This window comes from Bombus vancouverensis, chromosome 12 (assembly GCF_051014615.1).
Source record: "Bombus vancouverensis nearcticus chromosome 12, iyBomVanc1_principal, whole genome shotgun sequence".
NCBI classification, from domain to species: Eukaryota; Metazoa; Arthropoda; class Insecta; order Hymenoptera; family Apidae; genus Bombus; species Bombus vancouverensis.
In genome coordinates this window covers 8,550,883-8,568,343 of record NC_134922.1, presented here as the reverse complement: position 1 = coordinate 8,568,343, position 17,461 = coordinate 8,550,883, and the positions used below count along the sequence as shown (strand labels likewise).

Below are 17,461 nucleotides of genomic sequence, written 5' to 3'. Positions count from 1 at the left end.
TTAAAAAGTTGTAACAAAGAATTATATCGATTATATCAAATATTATATCAACATTATATATTTATTATAACTTTTTAACGAAGCATCTATGGACTTTTTGCTACATTTTGAGTTTGAGTTGAGTTGAGTTGAGTTGAGGGTTGAGATATCTTTTATTAATGTTACAGCGAAAGATGGTGTTCTCAAAAGCATTCTACTTTTATATTGCTACTTCGTTTACTTCCAATTCCACTGCCTTCGCCTATCCATATTTCATTTTGGTCTCATTTTTACCTGTTTTTACTTATAGAACTAAATAGAACATACTGGCAAAGTTTGTACGTTAACTGCGGGGCATTTTATGTGTTGTTCTCACTTTTAGATTGCAACGCTCTATGGCTATCAGTTGATTTGTAAAATACATCTTATGACGTTAAGAGCCTTACCACGGGAGTGTTAGACCTATGTATGTGATCGTGCAATGAAGGTGCGCTAGAAACATGCGCAGAGATAGGATTTTGTGTATGCGCATACGCCGTTAGTACGGGGCACGGTCCATACGAATCAGAGACCATTCCGGTCGCTCTTCTTCACTTGGCCGGTTAAAATGTTGAACGTCGTATCGAAAGCAGCTGCTGGCGCCTTAAGGGCCGTCAAACCCACTCTTCTTCAAAATGAAGTTGCTAGAATCTCCGGGGCATTATCAGTAAATAGTGAGTATAAAAAGAATTATCTCCTAAGTTTCATTAATATTCATTTTTATTCAGATCAAACCACTGTGCTTCATGGAATTGTATTTTACTTGTTATTGATGATACTCGTTATTCATTATTACTTCACGTAGTTTGTTATTCCTTCTTCATGCTTATACGGAAAGTAATTCTTCTTTGCTCGATTGACACCTAAATATTGAAAAAGAAAAGTGTTGTATTGATTATATAATACATATTATTTGATCAAACTGTAGTGGTAACTCTACTGTGCAACATGGCGGCATTAAGGTCATCGATTAATTTTTGACGATATCAAGATAATTTGTTAGTTCGATTGCGATTATTATTAATATTATCACTTAAACCTTATTCGAATTCTAGCTGATGCATTTTATTATTTTGTATCATAAAAAATCCTTCTTGTCTTTTTGACTGCTTTCGGCAGTCATGTTTCGTGGATTAGAGAGAATCTTCGTGTCTTGATACGTTGTTTTAAATAGTTACATGTAAACAGTCAATAGTACTTACTATAAGATTTAGATCTGAAAGAAATAATGAAGAATATAAAACAGTTCGGTTTTCTATGAAGCACTCACATGTAGTTTGTATTATGTAACTTACCTTCATAAGGATTATCTAATATTATTTAAATTTTTGGTAAAGATTACCTCATTTATGATTTTTTTGTATCATTGTCTAATTTATAAAATATTATTATAAAATTTCAAAAATTTCATATAAGCAATATTCAATTATATGCAAGCAAATATTAAAAGAAATAATTTTTTATAATTAGGCAGAGATTATGCGAAAGCTGCAGGATCTAAGGCTGGTGCACAAGGAAAAGTTGTTGCTGTCATTGGTGCAGTTGTTGATGTACAATTTGATGATGATCTCCCTCCAATTCTTAATGCCTTGGAAGTCCAAAATCGTACCCCCAGGCTGGTACTTGAAGTAGCTCAGCATTTGGGAGAAAACACAGTGCGCACTATTGCTATGGATGGTAATTTCATGTTGTAATTCTACAATTTAGAAAAGAAGTAATTTAGTAAAAGAATATTTCATATAAATAGTTTTTACTTTTACTGAAACACAATTATATGTATGTAGGTACTGAAGGTCTGGTTCGTGGACAAACTGTCCTGGATTCTGGATATCCAATTCGTATTCCAGTTGGTGCTGAGACACTGGGTCGCATTATTAATGTTATTGGTGAACCAATTGATGAACGTGGACCTATTCCTACTGACAAACTTGCTGCTATCCACGCAGACGCTCCTGAATTTGTAGAAATGTCTGTCGAACAGGAGATTTTAGTAACTGGAATAAAAGTCGTAGATCTTCTTGCTCCTTATGCTAAGGGAGGAAAAATTGGTAAAATTCATATTTTATCATTCAAATTTTTATTTACTTTATAATACATAATTGTTACTGGTTTTTATTGCTAATTGAATAGGTTTGTTTGGTGGTGCCGGGGTCGGGAAAACTGTATTGATTATGGAACTGATTAATAATGTAGCAAAGGCCCATGGCGGTTATTCTGTGTTTGCTGGTGTAGGTGAACGAACCCGTGAAGGCAATGACTTGTATCATGAAATGATTGAATCTGGTGTCATTTCATTGAAAGATAAAACCTCCAAAGTAGCTCTGGTATATGGTCAAATGAACGAACCGCCAGGCGCTCGTGCTCGTGTTGCTTTAACTGGTTTAACCGTTGCCGAATACTTCCGAGATCAAGAAGGACAGGATGTATTATTGTTCATTGATAACATCTTCCGGTTTACTCAAGCTGGTTCTGAAGTATGTATTATAATTTGAATATTATTATTATTATTATTAAAATCGTTCTCTTTTATAGGTGTCGGCCTTGTTAGGTCGTATTCCATCCGCTGTAGGTTATCAGCCAACATTGGCAACTGATATGGGTAGCATGCAGGAGCGTATTACGACAACAAGAAAAGGATCTATCACATCTGTACAGGCTATTTATGTACCTGCTGATGATTTGACAGATCCTGCTCCAGCAACCACTTTTGCTCACTTGGACGCTACGACTGTATTGTCTCGAGCTATTGCCGAATTGGGTAAGTATATGTATTTATAACCGCTTACTTTCATAACTGACAAAAATAAATTATATAAAAATTTATAATTTTTTCAATACTATAGGTATCTATCCTGCTGTCGATCCACTCGACTCCACTTCTCGTATCATGGACCCTAACATTATCGGTGCTGAACATTATAGTGTTGCTCGCGGTGTGCAAAAAATCTTACAAGATTATAAATCACTTCAAGATATTATTGCCATCTTAGGTATGGATGAATTATCGGAAGAAGATAAACTGACTGTAGCGCGTGCTCGTAAGATCCAAAGGTTCTTGTCTCAACCATTCCAGGTATGTACATACATTATAGTTTATAATATTAATCTTCCATAATGTATTGTTTCTGTTAACTGATCATTTGTGTGTAGGTTGCTGAAGTGTTCACTGGTCATCCCGGCAAATTAGTACCGCTAGAAGAAACTATTAAAGGATTCAAGAAAATCCTTGGTGGAGAGTATGATCATTTACCAGAAGTCGCGTTCTACATGGTCGGACCGATTGAAGAAGTAGTCGCAAAAGCAGAATCGTTGGCAAAATAATAAACTTGATTCACAGTCATCATAATCATGTCATTAAGAAATAATTAAAACGATCTTCTAATAATAGAGGCTTGTTTTTTTTTATTTACAAATATTGGATTTCATCCAAAAGTATTGGGATCTTTGAACATTACAAAAAGGGGATTAGAAGATTGTTTTTCGCCCAAAAATACATAAAAAGTATAGAAACTTGTCGAGAACATCATGAACATAATCGTAAATATTATATAAATTTTATAATTTTGTTCCGGATGTTTTCATTACAGATGAAATCGATATTGTTATTTAACATTTACTTTAACATTATAGGATATGTTAGGAATTAATAAAAGTTTTACAAAAATATACAGATAAATGTACAATTTAACAATTTTCCGTTTTTGTAAAGCATTTTTCTTCCAATTAGGGAGGGGAAATTAGTTTACTTCCAAACACAGAAAGAAGTATAATTTGTTTAGTTTAATTATGGAAATAATTTACATTTTATAAATAATTATTGCTCTTTAAGTGTAATTATTATTATGTTTCAGTATCAGATTTAATCATTGGTTTTTTTATTCGATAAGTGTCCCTTAAAATCTGAAATATAAAATTATTTAGTATAGAGCAACATTTAATTACATGAGTATGTATACATGAATGAAATTGTGATTACCTTCCATTGTTCCATGTTTAGATACATCACGTTTTGAATGTTAGACCTCTTTCCTGCCATTACTTCAGTTGTCATGTCTCTAGAGCAGGGTTGAACAACAAGTATTCCAGATTCATCTGTTGACAAAGTAGAATTTAATAAATAGAAATCATAGTTTGTAATTGTCAAAACTAATATTACCTTTTGCTACTATTACCCTTCCATCTCGGACAAGAAAGGACATTTGTAAAATATTTTGAATAGTTTTTCCAAAATCATTTGGATGTAAAATTAATTTAAAAAAATCAAGAGGTTTGGAGTAGGTTTTATAATATTTAGAGATGATTTTGTTCATTTTTACAGTTTGTTCTGCACTTTCTTCTTCTTTTTCAACTGCCACTACTTTATCTGGTTTTTTTATTTGTGCTTGAGCTTCTCTAACTGTTGGTTTTCTTTTGTTAATTTCCTTCTTTTCTAATGGTACCAAAGTACCTAGAAATATGAAAGATAAAAATACAATATCTTCTTCATATTAGTCATACAAATTGTAACAATAAAATTTGATAAAAACCTAGTAATGTGGTATAATGTGGTGTTCTTTTAAAACATTTTGTAACTCGTGATTCTAGAAATGACCAATCTGGTGTTTCTGATGTAATATCAGAACATTTCTTCATATATTCCACCTAAATTAATAAATAACTTATTTAGGAACAATAGTTGTTAACAAGAAAAGTACTTATTGATGCAACATGTACCAATTTTTCAGCAAATTCCGCTTGATTATATGAACATACAAATTTTGTCAAAGATCTTGTACATTGTTTTAAAATGTTAGAAGATATGCTCATCATTTCTGAATCCATTAATACCTCTTCTTGATTATGCACTAAAAAAATAACATATAAAATGATAAGAAAATATTTGAAGAAATCAAAATAAATCAAATGAAGAACAATACGCTTAAGAATTATATACCTTTTTCTTCTAAAGTTGTTTCAGAGTTTATATTATCTGTCTCTTCCATACATAATTCCAAAGTGTGTATAGTATCAGCATTAACTGCATCTTCTAAAAAATTTACATTGCGTATAATATTTAATTTTTTTTATAATGCATATTATTAAAAATCATACGTAAAGATTGTGCTCTAGTTATAATCCTCCTTAGAATCTCTTTGCGTTGTTGTGGTGATCGTGTAGACGACGTGCTATCGTTACAATTGTTACTATTTCTGGACATTTTGAGTTATTTTCTATTGAAAGACAATATATTTGCAGAACACAATGAGTAATTAACAAGGAGAAACAGTGTTTTCGTTATTTTTGTATACAATAACAAACTCCAAACCCAACACTAATTGACATTGATCTTTCATCATAGTGAAATAAACTGTACTAATATTTGGTAATATAGAAACTAGCCCCACTAGAAAAGAGCCACTGTATTTGTATTAGTATGTTGTATGATTATCGTTTTACAGAATTATTTATTGAAAATGTATTTTTGAACATTTTTAATTCCTCTAATGATTTTTTCATGATGTAAATTAATGTAAAGTACTAGGAACGAAACTAGGAAAAAGAAAGTTTATGATATATAACTGTATACGAAGAAAAGATTTGACATTTCGTGGTTACGAACATTAGTAAGCTTCTTTATAATCAAAAAATTAAAGAAACGGGCATGGAAAATACCTCGAATAAGGTATTACTTATAATTCTTTATTAATAAAATGCTGTGGAGATTATTGATTGTGTAAAATTATATTTTATAGGAAGAACAGAATAATCAGAATGATTCAGACTCTGAGGTAGATGAGGTAGAACCTAGACTCAAATACGTCAGAGTACGAAATGATTTAGAACATATATTACAAAATGATGCAGCTAGTTGCATTGCAGTACATCCTAAGGTGTGAAATATAATTAATACTACTTGTAAAAATTATATGATAAAAATAATGTTATGTTATGAAGGTTAAGCATAGTAAAATGTATACATTATATAGTCGAAATTCTAAATCTTGGTTAATTTTTTGCATGAAATACTACTATCGCTACATTAATGCTTATTACAGTAATTTAATCTTTGTTTAGTTCCTATGTCTGGGTTCACACTGGGGTATGATACATCTTTTAGATCATCAAGGAAATAATATACAGTCTAAAAGTTTACAAGCACATACAGTTGCTGTCAATCAGATTTCTATAGACCATAATGGAGATTTCATTGCATCCTGTAGTGATGATGGAAAAGTTTTTATATATGGTCTTTACAGCACAGAGAATAATCATAATATGAGCATGGGTAGATTAGTTAAAAGTATAGCTATAGATCCAAATTATTATAAAAGTTGTAGCGGAAGAAGATTTATTACAGGTGGTTATTTTGTTTTATTATTATTATTATTTAATTCTTAAATACATTTAAAAATTAGCTTCTCAGAGATGAAAATTATTTCTAGGGGATGATAAATTGGTTTTGTATGAAAAAACATTTTTATCCAGAATGAAACTAACTGTATTGTGCGATGCGGAAGGAGGAGTAAGGTCAATTGCATGGATTGGACATTTTGTGGCTTGGGCATCTGATACTGGTGTCAGAATCTATGATTTAAATGCCAAATGTTCATTAGGTCTCATTAAGTGGACTAGATCTACTGAGTAAGTAGGAAAATGGTATGCAAAATTTTTATATGTTATTGAGGCTAAATTAATTCTTAATCATATTCTATACAGTGCATTACCAGAACATTACAGATGTAATCTTCGATGGTCAGATGATAGAACATTATTAATTGGTTGGGTTGACATAGTGCGAATTTGTCAAATTAGAAAGAGGTCGATACAGGAAATGGTTAATAGAGACCTACCGGAATTTGTGGTAGATCCAGGTATACATTTTATATGTAATAAAAAAGATATTATTAATTATATAAGAAATGGTAGATAATAATGATAAAACTTCAATTTTAGTTTCAACTTTCCAAGTGGATTTTTATATTTCCGGTATTGCACCTTTAGAAAATCAGTTAGTATTACTAGGTTGCTTGAAAGAATTGGATGAAGATGGAAAGAGTCAGAGGCCCACATTACATGTTGTTGAACCAAAGTATCATGATTTTACTCTTGTGTGTGCAAATTCGCTTACACTTCGTGGTTATAAAGAATACAGTTGTAATGATTATCATTTAGACTGTTTGAAAGAGGAAAACAGGTATTTAGTTCAATTCTACTAAATTTATTATATCAAAACTAATCTTATTTTTATATGATTATTTTTAGGTTTTTTATTGTCAGTCCAAAAGATATTGTTGTAGCTAGTTTATATGATGCGGATGACAGAATTGAGTGGCTATTGAGTCATGGAAAATTCGAACAAGCATTAGAGGCAGTAACATTAGATAATGGCAAAGATTGTAAGAAGTACACTTTTGTTTATGTTGGCCGTATATACTTAGATCATTTGTTAGCTTGTGGAAAATATGATGAAGCAGGAAAACTCTGCTCTAAAATTTTAGGAAAGGATAAAAAATTGTGGGAGGAAGAAGTTAGTATCATTTTTTCCTTTACAATGTCCCAGTTTCATTCATAGTTCCATTGAGTAATACTATTTCATTGCAGGTATATAAATTTGCAAGAGTTCACCAACTGAGGTCTATTTCTTCTTACCTCCCAAGAGGCGATGTCACGTTAGATCCATTGATTTACGAAATGGTTCTTTATGAATATTTGAAAATGGATCCTGATGGATTTCTTCAACTAGTCAAAGAATGGTCTCCTAAATTATATAAAGTTGCAGCTGTTGTAAATGGTGTTTTGGAACATCTTATCGTTGATAATCAACGACAAAATGTACTGTTAGAAGCTTTAGCTATTCTATATATTCATGATGAAAAATACGACAAAGCGTTAGCCATGTATTTAAAATTGAGACATAAAGATGTATTTCAGCTTATTAAAAAATACCATCTGTATAATACCGTTTACGACATGATAGAAGGTTTAATGGATTTAGATGCGGAACGTGCTATACAATTTTTTTTAGAAAAGGATGCAGTACCATCTGATATCGTTGTACAAAAATTGCAGCATAATCATCGATATTTATACTTGGTAAGATATAAAAAAACAGATGTGAAATAAATATAATAATTTCTCTTTCATAATAACTATATTTCAAAGATGACTTATAACAGTATTTAGATGAATTAAATAAAAAAGATACAGAAGATAAATATCATGGATTGTTAGTCCAGCTTTATGCTAATTATTCAAGAGATAAATTGTTACCTCTTCTACGCCGTTCTAATAATTATCCAATACAACAAGCACTAGATATCTGTAGTCAGCGAAAATTTTATCCAGAAATGGTATATCTACTTGGTAGAATTGGAAACACTTCTGAAGCTTTAGCACTTATGACTAGAGAATTAAACGATATGCAGAGTGCGATCGCATTTTGTCAAGAACACGATGACGAGGAACTGTGGAATGATTTGATTATTTATTCTTTGGATAAGCCCAGTAAGTAATAATGAAGTGCTAATATTTTTAATATTTCATAAAATTATTATTAAATAATAAAATTATATTTCTTTAATGAGACTAAATTAATTTGTTTCTTTCAGAGGCTATTACATTTTTGTTGCAAAAAATAGGCACATATGTTGATCCTAGACTTATGGTACAAAGAATAGAACCGTCTTTAGAAATTCCTGGTTTAAAGAAAGCTTTAGTTAAGATGATGTGTGACTACAATCTCCAAGTGTCAGTACAAGAAGGATGTAGAAAAATGTTATCCAATGATTATTTCAATTTACATGAAAGGCTAGTTAAATGTTATCAAAAAGGGATATTTATAGATGGTTAGTATTAAATAATTGTAATTCTAAAACGATTGCAAAAATTTCATTTATGTTAATGATTATGGTCACATTCTTTAGATGACCAAATGTGTGGAGCTTGCCATAGGAAAATAATTGTAAGAGGTATCTATTAAAATAATATGAATTATTCAAATATATTATTAGTATTACTTTAATTTCAATATATTATTCATTACAGAACCAAGGAATCTAGTTGTATTTTATTGTAAACATTCGTTTCATGAAGATTGTCTACCAAATTTCGAGGTAGTGGTAAGTATTTTACTTTTAGTAAATAATTTAAGTAATTTAGAAAGTTTCTCAATTTTTTTATGTTTCAATCTTATTTTTTAGGAAAATTGTGTTATATGTAACTCGCAAAAAGATATATCTCCTAGCAGAAAATGATACAGGTAAACTTTAATGTTAATAGAAAATATTCTTCATAAATTCAAATATAATCTGTAACTATGTGTTTTATTATTTTAGCTTTTGTAATATTTGATCAATAGTAGCACATTTAGTACATATTTTGAATACTTTAAGACATCCAGGACATATCGAACAAGACTGAAAATTAAAGAATTATATGATTGTTTTATAAATATAATACCGATATAAAATTGTATTATAAATACATATAAAATTTACTTTATGATCTCCACAAACTTGAATAATAGCTTGACATTGATCACAAGTTCTCTTTAATTGCGGTAAGATATCAGGCATAGAATTTATTGGAGTAGATACATCAAATTTTTCTTGATTATCAGGTACAGTATTATTTGAATCTTCCGAGCAGATAGATTTTGTAAAGCCGTCAGAACTCTGAAATTAATTGTTTATTTTAATAATGAGCTTGTCTTCGTTATATAATTCAAAGTATTTGCCTTCATCTCATGACATTCCTCTGTAAAAGATGTGGAAGAAAATTTCTTCAATGTGGTATAATCTATATAAAATCCACAGATACCGCAAAATGTATCCAACTTTTTTTCTGCTAGCTGTGATGTTACACTACTATCATAATCTTCTTTCAATGTACTGGTCTCCCAGGTCATTGGATTCTTTGCAAACGCTTTAAAATGTTGTATTGTAAAGTCTATCACGTTTTCAGGTTTTACTGTGGAGACCAGTAATTTATAAATAATATTAATACATTATCGTAAAATATTGTGCATTTGACCTGTTTGAGAAGTATTGGTACAATGTTTCCCCAGTTGAAAAGATGATTACCAACTAATAGTGTTTGAACGTAATCTGCGATCAATTGCTTTACTTCTGGATGGTCAGCTAGATATTCTGTTTGTTCAGCAATTTTGGAAAACTATTGATGGTGTAAAATATGCATTTTATTTTGATATTGATTATTCCACAGGAAAAATATTTAATATTTTACTATCTTACTTTCATATCTAAATATTTAGAAAACATTTCAATATCTTCTATCCAGCATTCTCTGAGAGGCGTTTCCATTCTTATTGTTTTACTTCGGACATCTGGATCAGTTAATGGATTAATTTTTAATACATATGGCACATCCAACCAATTATGTCGGAGTATTCTTGCTTTCGGAGTTAAATAAGTTCTTATAGTATGAACAGTTCCATCTTCTTTGCATATTTTACGTTCGATCGTATAAACATCTAAATAATGTCCATCTAATTCCATACGTTCAGCAGGAATACATATCTAATAGAGAAAGTATTTCGTTATTTATTTTAAATTCATCGGTACTCGTTCATATTCTCTTACATAGTTGGATTCAGCAAGATCTCCATCAATGGAAATGCTTTCAAAAGTTAATGTTCCCTCATAATTTATAAGCGCCAAATATCGCATAAGTAATATATTTACTCCTTCACTTATTAGATTGCTGTTAGTGCAAAAGGATAAATCTTTAGTTTCAGTAGATTTATCACACAGACAAGTGCGTGTCAATTTTACAGAGTAACAATTCTCTTCAATGCCTATAAAAATTGTTTTTTCATGCAGTCCATCTTCGTATACGAATCTGCAATATTATATAACATTAATATTATTATAGAAACACAGGTTTATTAAAATTAACCAACTCTGTCCTTTTTTCTTCTAGGCAGTGGAATTTCGACGTTGCCGAACTAATAATTTTTGACCCACCGAAATGACCATCAATAGACATCGAAGATTGCACATGCACTAAAAATTCCCGAGCCTTGGGCCCGATGGATTCTACCAAAATACAATAACCGCCTATTGGTTCCGTCTCCTTCATAGGTTCATTTTTTAAAGAAATTATTAAGGTCTCCCGGAAACATAAATCTGCTTGATTTACATCGTCTGAAGTACAAAAAGAAAGAAGCTGAGTATTTAGAACAGCATAATATTTTTTTCAAAAAAGAATTTACAGTCTAATAGTGAAAACGACATAGCTTATAAGTATCAAAAAAATTACATTCCAAATACAATTCATTTCACCAGCAGCGAATAAATTTACCAACTTGTACATTAGATATTATTCTATATTATATTTTATTACGTACCGTTTTTTATGGACGTTTATTTGTTTTATTTATGGAATATCTTTATTCGTTGTTGGAGAAATTTAGTTAGAGCGAATTATTTTAATAGGATATGGGGTGCAAACATTTTATTATTGTGAAAAATTTTTAACAGGTTCATTATTAATATTTACTTGTTTTGTTCAAAACTGATCGATCGTAAATTCATAATTTATTGTACATACTAACGTATAGATTACGATTTCAGAATGAAATTATTTTACAATAAAACGTAGGGACATTATGATTTATGCTTTAATATGTACAGTAAGAAATTTGTCAAATTGTTACGATATATAATATTCTGTATTTTGTACAACAAGGTGCCATCATTGTATAAAATAATTTTGGTATGTGTTCTGTGGTATTAAGAGATTTTATGAGTACACGATTTATCCATAATGTCACAGCTATACCTAAGATATTTTATCTAGGTCTCCATGTAAATATTGTGTCTAAGTTGCAGTGTAGAACAATAATAATGTGTAAAGTATAATTAATATATAAATTTTTTACGTCGCTTAAAAAGTTGTACGTTTCTGCGATAATTTATCTACTTGTCTATTTATTAAAAGGAGGAAAAAGAAAATGGATTTACCAATTGAAAATTCAGGGATCCAATCTCGAATATCAAATAGTTTACATAAAATTTCTTCTGTATTCGACATGTTAACTTTTCAATTTCTTTTATTGAAAAAAAAGGGACAGAAGCAAGCTATTATCTTTTGTTTACATTTGGATTTGAAAGTAACTTCTCTATAAAGATATATTAAAGTTGTAGAAATCATATTCTATCATTGCACTACGCGTTACTTTATTAAAAGGATTATGAAATGAAGATTAAACGAGGAGTACCAAAGAGATTGTTAGACATTCATATCTGTGAACTACCGAAAACATCCGACAGTAATTTACCTAAATTACCGCCAAATGCAAGATTTTATACCCGCTGGAAACGAAGCTTTCAGAAAATTTTTCTTGTTTCTGTGGATCATCCGTTAACACGAAATTTCTTACGCAGTCTAGCTGCGATTGCTTTTGAAAAGAGAAGACATGGACGTTCTTTAACATGGTGGGTAATACATCCCTGTAGTGACTTAAGGTAATTTCAATTTTTCAAACAGTTTTCTTAAAATTGTGATGAAATTCAATCGTAACGTGTATTTATATTTATGTAGATATTATTGGGACCTTCTAATGACATTTATATACCTGTACATGTTCATTATGGTACCATACATTTTGGCGTTTCAGAGAGTAGCTAAAAGTTCTAGTCCAGAAAGTTGGGATCCAGTGCATCCTGCATACATTACCTGCATATTTGATATTGTACTTAATTTTATAACAGGTTTCAAATCACAAGATGGTCATGAAATTTTTCTAGATCCAGTTTTAATAATCCGGTAATCCATTAAGATTCTCTTTTTATTATAATTAACGAAATACTAAAACTATTGTTTTTATATAGGCATTACGTGAAAGGATATTTTTTTATCGATTTTATATCGTCGGTTCCATACATTTGGTTTTATAAAGATCGTATTTTACCTCCTGGGCCCAATTCAAATTCTATTTTACTAATTCCTGAAATTTTGCCGCTTATAAAAATTGCACGTATTTATACATTGCGTTTTTACGTGCGACAAATTATTGCAGTAAGAAATAGTCATAAGAGTGAACAAAACTTTGCAGAGACAAAAAAAATATATATATATATATGTGTGTGTATTATCTAATTATTATGTTGATACATAAAGAGAAATATCTTTCAGAATTTTCCAATTTCTCACGCTGAAGAGAAGTCTATCTGGTTAGCGTTTTTGGTACTGTTAATATTTCATTGGTGTAGCTGTATAACACACATCTTTCCATTTATTATTGCACATATAACTGGCGTTACTAAAGAGGTATAAATTCATTTTTACTTTATGTTTACTTTAACTCTTCAATGACTGATTTATTGTAGAATTACAATCTATTGCAGAATTCAGATATGTTTCTGTTTACTACCGGATTGTACAAGAAATCCGACTTTGATATTTATCTGACCTATTATCACATAGGTATGAGCAATTTCTTTGCATCAAGTTTCATAGAATTCCATTCCTTGGGTAAATCCGATACAATAATACGTTGTATCTTATTGTTGTTTGGAAAAGGATGTACAATATATTTTATGGGTAATCCTTTTTTTTGACATAATTAATTTTTAATTATGCATTGAGAACAAATGTCTAATCGTTTTTCATATTATAACAGTCATAGTTTTACAATTAGTTCAATCAGCTGCAGAACCAGAATTAAAATATCAACGAATTATGCATCAAGTGAAAGAATATATTCACGAAAAGAAACTTCCAGAGAATCTTAAGAAAAAGCTTATTGCTTATTATGAGTATCGTTTTCAGGGCAGTTATTTTAAAGAGAATGCTATATCTCGAACTTTATCAAGTTAATATACATACATATAGCTTGTATTATAGTTTGTATATAGCTTGTATTTCATTTGCTATTTGCATTTTCATATTTAGATCATTTGAATCAAGAAATCATGATCCACGGTAGCCGCGGATTAGTAGATATAGCGACCATTTTACATTCTTTACCACGCGGCATTATTGGAAATTTAATGGGTAAGATATAGAAAAAATATGTACATATGTATGTTTTTTTATTTGTGTGTTTATTTTGAAAGTTGTTTGGTTTTCTTTTTGATTATAATAATCTTTATAGGAATTTTAAAACCGGTTATTTATCTCAACGAAGATATCATATATAAAAGTAAAACTGACGGTGACTGTATGTTCTTTATAGTCAGTGGAACCGTTGCTCTTATTACATTCAATGGAAAAGAAGTATATAAAATTCAGTATTGACATAGATTATGAAAAGTCGTTTTTCTTCCATATGACAGATACAACTATTAATTTTTTTTGTAAGATATGTCACGAGAAGGATGGAGGCTATTTCGGTGAAGCAGCTTTAATATATCCCGATCGAAGAAGATTAGAAAGTGCAATTGCGTTAGAAGTATGTGAATTACTGCGCTTAGATCGCCGTGATTTCAAACGTATGTTTACTGTAACATCAACTTTTTATAAGAGATTGGAAAAGGTTGCTAAGGAAAGATATGAATTAATTACTAAATTAGGTATTAGTAGTAAAGATGTTAGTTTGGAACCAAATACGCCAAAACAAAGCAATGAAACTAGTCAGGAGAAAGAAGATATAAAAATTTAGGTTAATAATTAAGATAATAATATTGAGAGGAAATGACAATAAAGAAAATTGAAATATTAGATTAATCGTTTAAATATTTATACATTTTTGCTGTTTATTGTATTACATTTCATGTCATTTCAATATTAAAAAGAAATAAATGATGTAACATTATCGCGAATTTACAAGTTGCATTTGCCCATATATTATACACAGTGTAGGGTACAACCTACTTCTTGTACATATGTCGAGTGTCAGTGTCAGTCGCAACTCGCATTCAGTTATATGCGTTCGACTTATCAGCTTTTTCCAGTTTTGCAAGTCGCGAAATTTTGGTACTTTAGCAGAAGTTACGCGATGTAATTAATTTAATTGTAATATTAAAACATATAGGTTATAATAAGTAAATTGTTTCTTAGTTTTTATTTTTAATTAATTCATTCCGAATAATTGTAAAATAAGTAATTACAATTATCTGTCACTATCAGGTTATACTGTTGGTATTAATTTGTTGTACTTTACTTAATAATATCTGATTTTGTAATGATTATGTCTGATTATGTAATGCCGAAATGAAATCAATATTATTGAAATTAAACTTGTAATAAAATATTACGAGGTTAAATCTAAGAATTTGACGTGTTGTACACGTGGCCAAACACGTGTGTTATTTTACTTAATTGTTATTGTTGTTAGCAATGTTATTTTAAATTATGTTGTTGTAATTTTAATATTTTAATTTCGTATTTTATTTAGAGCAACAAACATGGTCGAATTAAAATGGGAGGAGAAGTATGAATTCATCACCAGAAACTTAGCTGAGTGGCTTGGTGATGAGAAACTTAAAAGTATTCTCAAACAACGAGATTTGAAGCTTTATTGGGGTACTGCTACAACTGGTAAACCTCATATTGGCTACTTTACACCAATATCTAAAATAGCAGATTTCTTAAAATCTGGTGCAGAGGTTACTGTATTATTTGCTGATCTTCATGCGTATTTGGATAACATGAAAGCACCATGGGAACTTTTAGAACTTCGTACTCAATATTACGAAATAATAATCAAAGCTATGCTTAGGTCTATAGATGTACCTTTGGAAAAGTTGAAGTTTGTTAAGGGAACAGATTATCAGTTATCTAAGTAAGTAATCATATATAATTTGCTATGATCATGCTATATTAATCATTTTTTATTAATCAAATATATTGTAGGGAATATACATTAGATGTGTATCGTTTAAGTTCTGTTGTAACTGAGCATGATGCAAAAAAAGCAGGTGCTGAAGTAGTTAAACAAGTTGCAAACCCTTTGCTCTCTGGATTGTTGTATCCAGGTTTGCAAGCTTTAGATGAACATTATTTGGAAGTTGATGCTCAATTTGGTGGATTAGATCAAAGAAAGATCTTCACCTTCTCAGAAAAGTATTTGCCATTGCTTGGATATGAAAAACGTATCCATTTAATGAATCCAATGAGTATGTATGCAATATAAAACCATTAAATATAACAACTTTAAGATTACTGTATACAGTATATGAAATTGTATTTTAGTCCCTGGCTTAGCAGGATCAAAAATGTCCTCTTCTGAAGAAGATTCAAAGATTGATTTGTTGGATAATGCTGCAGCTATTAAAAAGAAATTAAAAAAAGCATTTTGTGAACCCGGTAATGTGAATGACAATGGAGTTCTTTCATTTGCCAAACATGTAATATACCCTTTATTAAAAGAAGGAGAAACCTTTAATATACAAAGGACAGCTGAATTTGGTTTGTGTCACTTTTATTATTCTAGGAATTTTTAGTAAATTTATTGTAATATAAATTTTATTATTTTTAGGTGGAGATATATCATTTGATACATTTGAGGATCTAGAGAATGCCTTTGCTAAAGAAGAAATACATCCTGGAGATTTGAAAAGTGCGGTTGAGGTTTATATTAATAGACTTTTAGATCCAATTAGGAAAGAATTTGAAGCAGATCCAAAATTAAAAAGTTTGTTGAGTAAAGCATATCCTCCACAAAAACCAAGTAATACTTTTTATATGAAATATGAACATTAAGCAAATTATAAATTTATATAATATTATGATATTTATATCAAACATCTAGAGGTGGTAGAGGAATTAACACCAGCTCGGTTAGACATCAGAGTTGGAAAAATAGTTGAAGTATCAAAACATCCTGATGCTGATTCACTTTATATAGAAAAAATTGATATTGGAGAAGCTAGTGGACCTCGTACAATAATCAGTGGACTTGTAAATTATGTACCCATAGAAGAGATGCAAGACAGAATGGTAGTTATCCTTGCAAACTTGAAACCAGCAAATTTAAGAGGTGTCCAATCTCATGGAATGGTTTTATGTGCTTCTGTGTATGTTTCAGTTAAATCAATAAATTTCTTTTATTACATAAGTAATTTCTCTAATCATAATTTAATATGTAGGGATGAACCAGTAAGGCGAGTTGAACCATTGAGACCTCCACTTGATAGTAAACCAGGTGAAAAAGTCATTGTTGATGGATACGAAGATGGATCGCCAGACGATGTACTTAATCCAAAGAAAAAAGTATGGGAAAAATTACAGGTACGTTTATTATTTTTTATTTAATAAAGTAAAAAGGATTATATATTTTTAAATTACCAGAATTTAATTCTTTATACAGGTTGATCTTGTAGTAAATGGTAGTGGAGAGGCATCTTGGAGTGGAAACGTTTTACTTACTGCCAGTGGTGGAAAACTTACAGCTGACAGTCTTAAAAATGTAGCGATTAAATAATAATACTTCAGATGTCTAGGTATACATGCATTTTTATTTTCTACTTGTGCAAAAATAGATTGAATCTCGATTTGA

At 30.1% G+C, this 17,461-nt stretch overlaps 7 protein-coding genes across 13 annotated transcripts; 4 read left to right on the top strand and 3 right to left on the bottom strand.

Annotated features, from left to right (window-relative positions):
* Positions 1-507: 507 nt before the first annotated feature.
* Positions 508-3,405, top strand: ATPsynbeta (ATP synthase, beta subunit). Its single transcript, XM_033331164.2, has 7 exons — positions 508-692; positions 1,489-1,695; positions 1,803-2,066; positions 2,149-2,492; positions 2,551-2,776; positions 2,862-3,091; positions 3,169-3,405. The coding sequence occupies exons 1-7, from the start codon at positions 587-589 to the stop codon at positions 3,337-3,339; spliced, it is 1,548 nt and encodes a 515-aa protein (XP_033187055.1). The 5' UTR covers positions 508-586; the 3' UTR covers positions 3,340-3,405.
* A 374-nt stretch (positions 3,406-3,779) lies between these two features.
* Nse4 (SMC5-SMC6 complex kleisin component Non-SMC element 1) lies at positions 3,780-5,250 on the bottom strand. Its single transcript, XM_033331165.2, has 7 exons — positions 5,110-5,250; positions 4,952-5,044; positions 4,732-4,862; positions 4,545-4,659; positions 4,175-4,465; positions 3,995-4,110; positions 3,780-3,918 (listed from the first exon to the last, which is right to left on the bottom strand). Exons 1-7 carry the CDS (start codon positions 5,213-5,215, stop codon positions 3,859-3,861), a joined length of 912 nt encoding a protein of 303 aa, XP_033187056.1. The 5' UTR covers positions 5,216-5,250; the 3' UTR covers positions 3,780-3,858.
* Positions 5,251-5,540: 290 nt separating this feature from the next.
* lt (vacuolar protein sorting-associated protein light) lies at positions 5,541-11,911 on the top strand. Of its 3 annotated transcripts, XR_004463902.2 has the most exons (15): positions 5,541-5,680; positions 5,751-5,888; positions 6,073-6,355; positions 6,441-6,639; positions 6,715-6,869; positions 6,952-7,192; positions 7,261-7,525; positions 7,600-8,091; positions 8,175-8,502; positions 8,607-8,843; positions 8,922-8,966; positions 9,043-9,116; positions 9,198-9,256; positions 9,333-9,556; positions 10,939-11,911. XR_004463902.2 is itself a non-coding variant. In XM_033331157.2 (14 exons), the coding sequence occupies exons 1-13, from the start codon at positions 5,660-5,662 to the stop codon at positions 9,249-9,251; spliced, it is 2,532 nt and encodes an 843-aa protein (XP_033187048.1). In that variant the 5' UTR covers positions 5,541-5,659; the 3' UTR covers positions 9,252-9,256; positions 10,939-11,911. The 3 variants fall into 3 exon arrangements, 2 of the variants coding, with proteins under 2 accessions (XP_033187048.1, XP_076479401.1); XM_033331157.2 differs by lacking the exon at positions 9,333-9,556; XM_076623286.1 differs by lacking the exons at positions 5,541-5,680; positions 5,751-5,888; positions 9,333-9,556 and having other exon boundaries at positions 6,232-6,355; positions 6,484-6,639.
* LOC143303464 (uncharacterized) lies at positions 9,324-9,904 on the bottom strand. Its single transcript, XM_076623501.1, has 3 exons — positions 9,704-9,904; positions 9,495-9,671; positions 9,324-9,413 (listed from the first exon to the last, which is right to left on the bottom strand). The coding sequence occupies exons 1-3, from the start codon at positions 9,902-9,904 to the stop codon at positions 9,324-9,326; spliced, it is 468 nt and encodes a 155-aa protein (XP_076479616.1).
* On the bottom strand, positions 9,844-12,051 carry LOC117155319 (ciliogenesis-associated TTC17-interacting protein). Its single transcript, XM_076623500.1, has 5 exons — positions 11,982-12,051; positions 10,919-11,162; positions 10,599-10,857; positions 10,251-10,535; positions 9,844-10,170 (listed from the first exon to the last, which is right to left on the bottom strand). Exons 1-5 carry the CDS (start codon positions 12,049-12,051, stop codon positions 9,964-9,966), a joined length of 1,065 nt encoding a protein of 354 aa, XP_076479615.1. The 3' UTR covers positions 9,844-9,963.
* Positions 12,052-12,216: 165 nt separating this feature from the next.
* Positions 12,217-12,790, top strand: LOC143303463 (potassium/sodium hyperpolarization-activated cyclic nucleotide-gated channel 1-like). The gene is made up of 2 exons (XM_076623499.1): positions 12,217-12,485; positions 12,562-12,790. Exons 1-2 carry the CDS (start codon positions 12,217-12,219, stop codon positions 12,788-12,790), a joined length of 498 nt encoding a protein of 165 aa, XP_076479614.1.
* Positions 12,791-13,367: 577 nt separating this feature from the next.
* Positions 13,368-17,408, top strand: TyrRS (Tyrosyl-tRNA synthetase). 5 transcript variants are annotated; one of them, XM_076623291.1, is made up of 11 exons: positions 13,368-13,563; positions 13,915-14,016; positions 14,117-14,238; positions 14,324-14,411; positions 15,340-15,745; positions 15,817-16,079; positions 16,156-16,371; positions 16,442-16,633; positions 16,715-16,979; positions 17,052-17,193; positions 17,273-17,408. In XM_076623291.1, the coding sequence occupies exons 1-11, from the start codon at positions 13,377-13,379 to the stop codon at positions 17,384-17,386; spliced, it is 2,097 nt and encodes a 698-aa protein (XP_076479406.1). In that variant the 5' UTR covers positions 13,368-13,376; the 3' UTR covers positions 17,387-17,408. The 5 variants fall into 5 exon arrangements, with proteins under 5 accessions (XP_076479406.1, XP_033187052.1, XP_076479405.1 ...); XM_033331161.2 differs by lacking the exons at positions 13,368-13,563; positions 13,915-14,016; positions 14,117-14,238; positions 14,324-14,411 and adding an exon at positions 14,802-14,961 and having other exon boundaries at positions 15,359-15,745; XM_076623290.1 differs by lacking the exons at positions 13,368-13,563; positions 13,915-14,016; positions 14,117-14,238; positions 14,324-14,411 and adding an exon at positions 14,802-14,961 and having other exon boundaries at positions 15,359-15,745; positions 17,254-17,408.
* Positions 17,409-17,461: the final 53 nt, after the last annotated feature.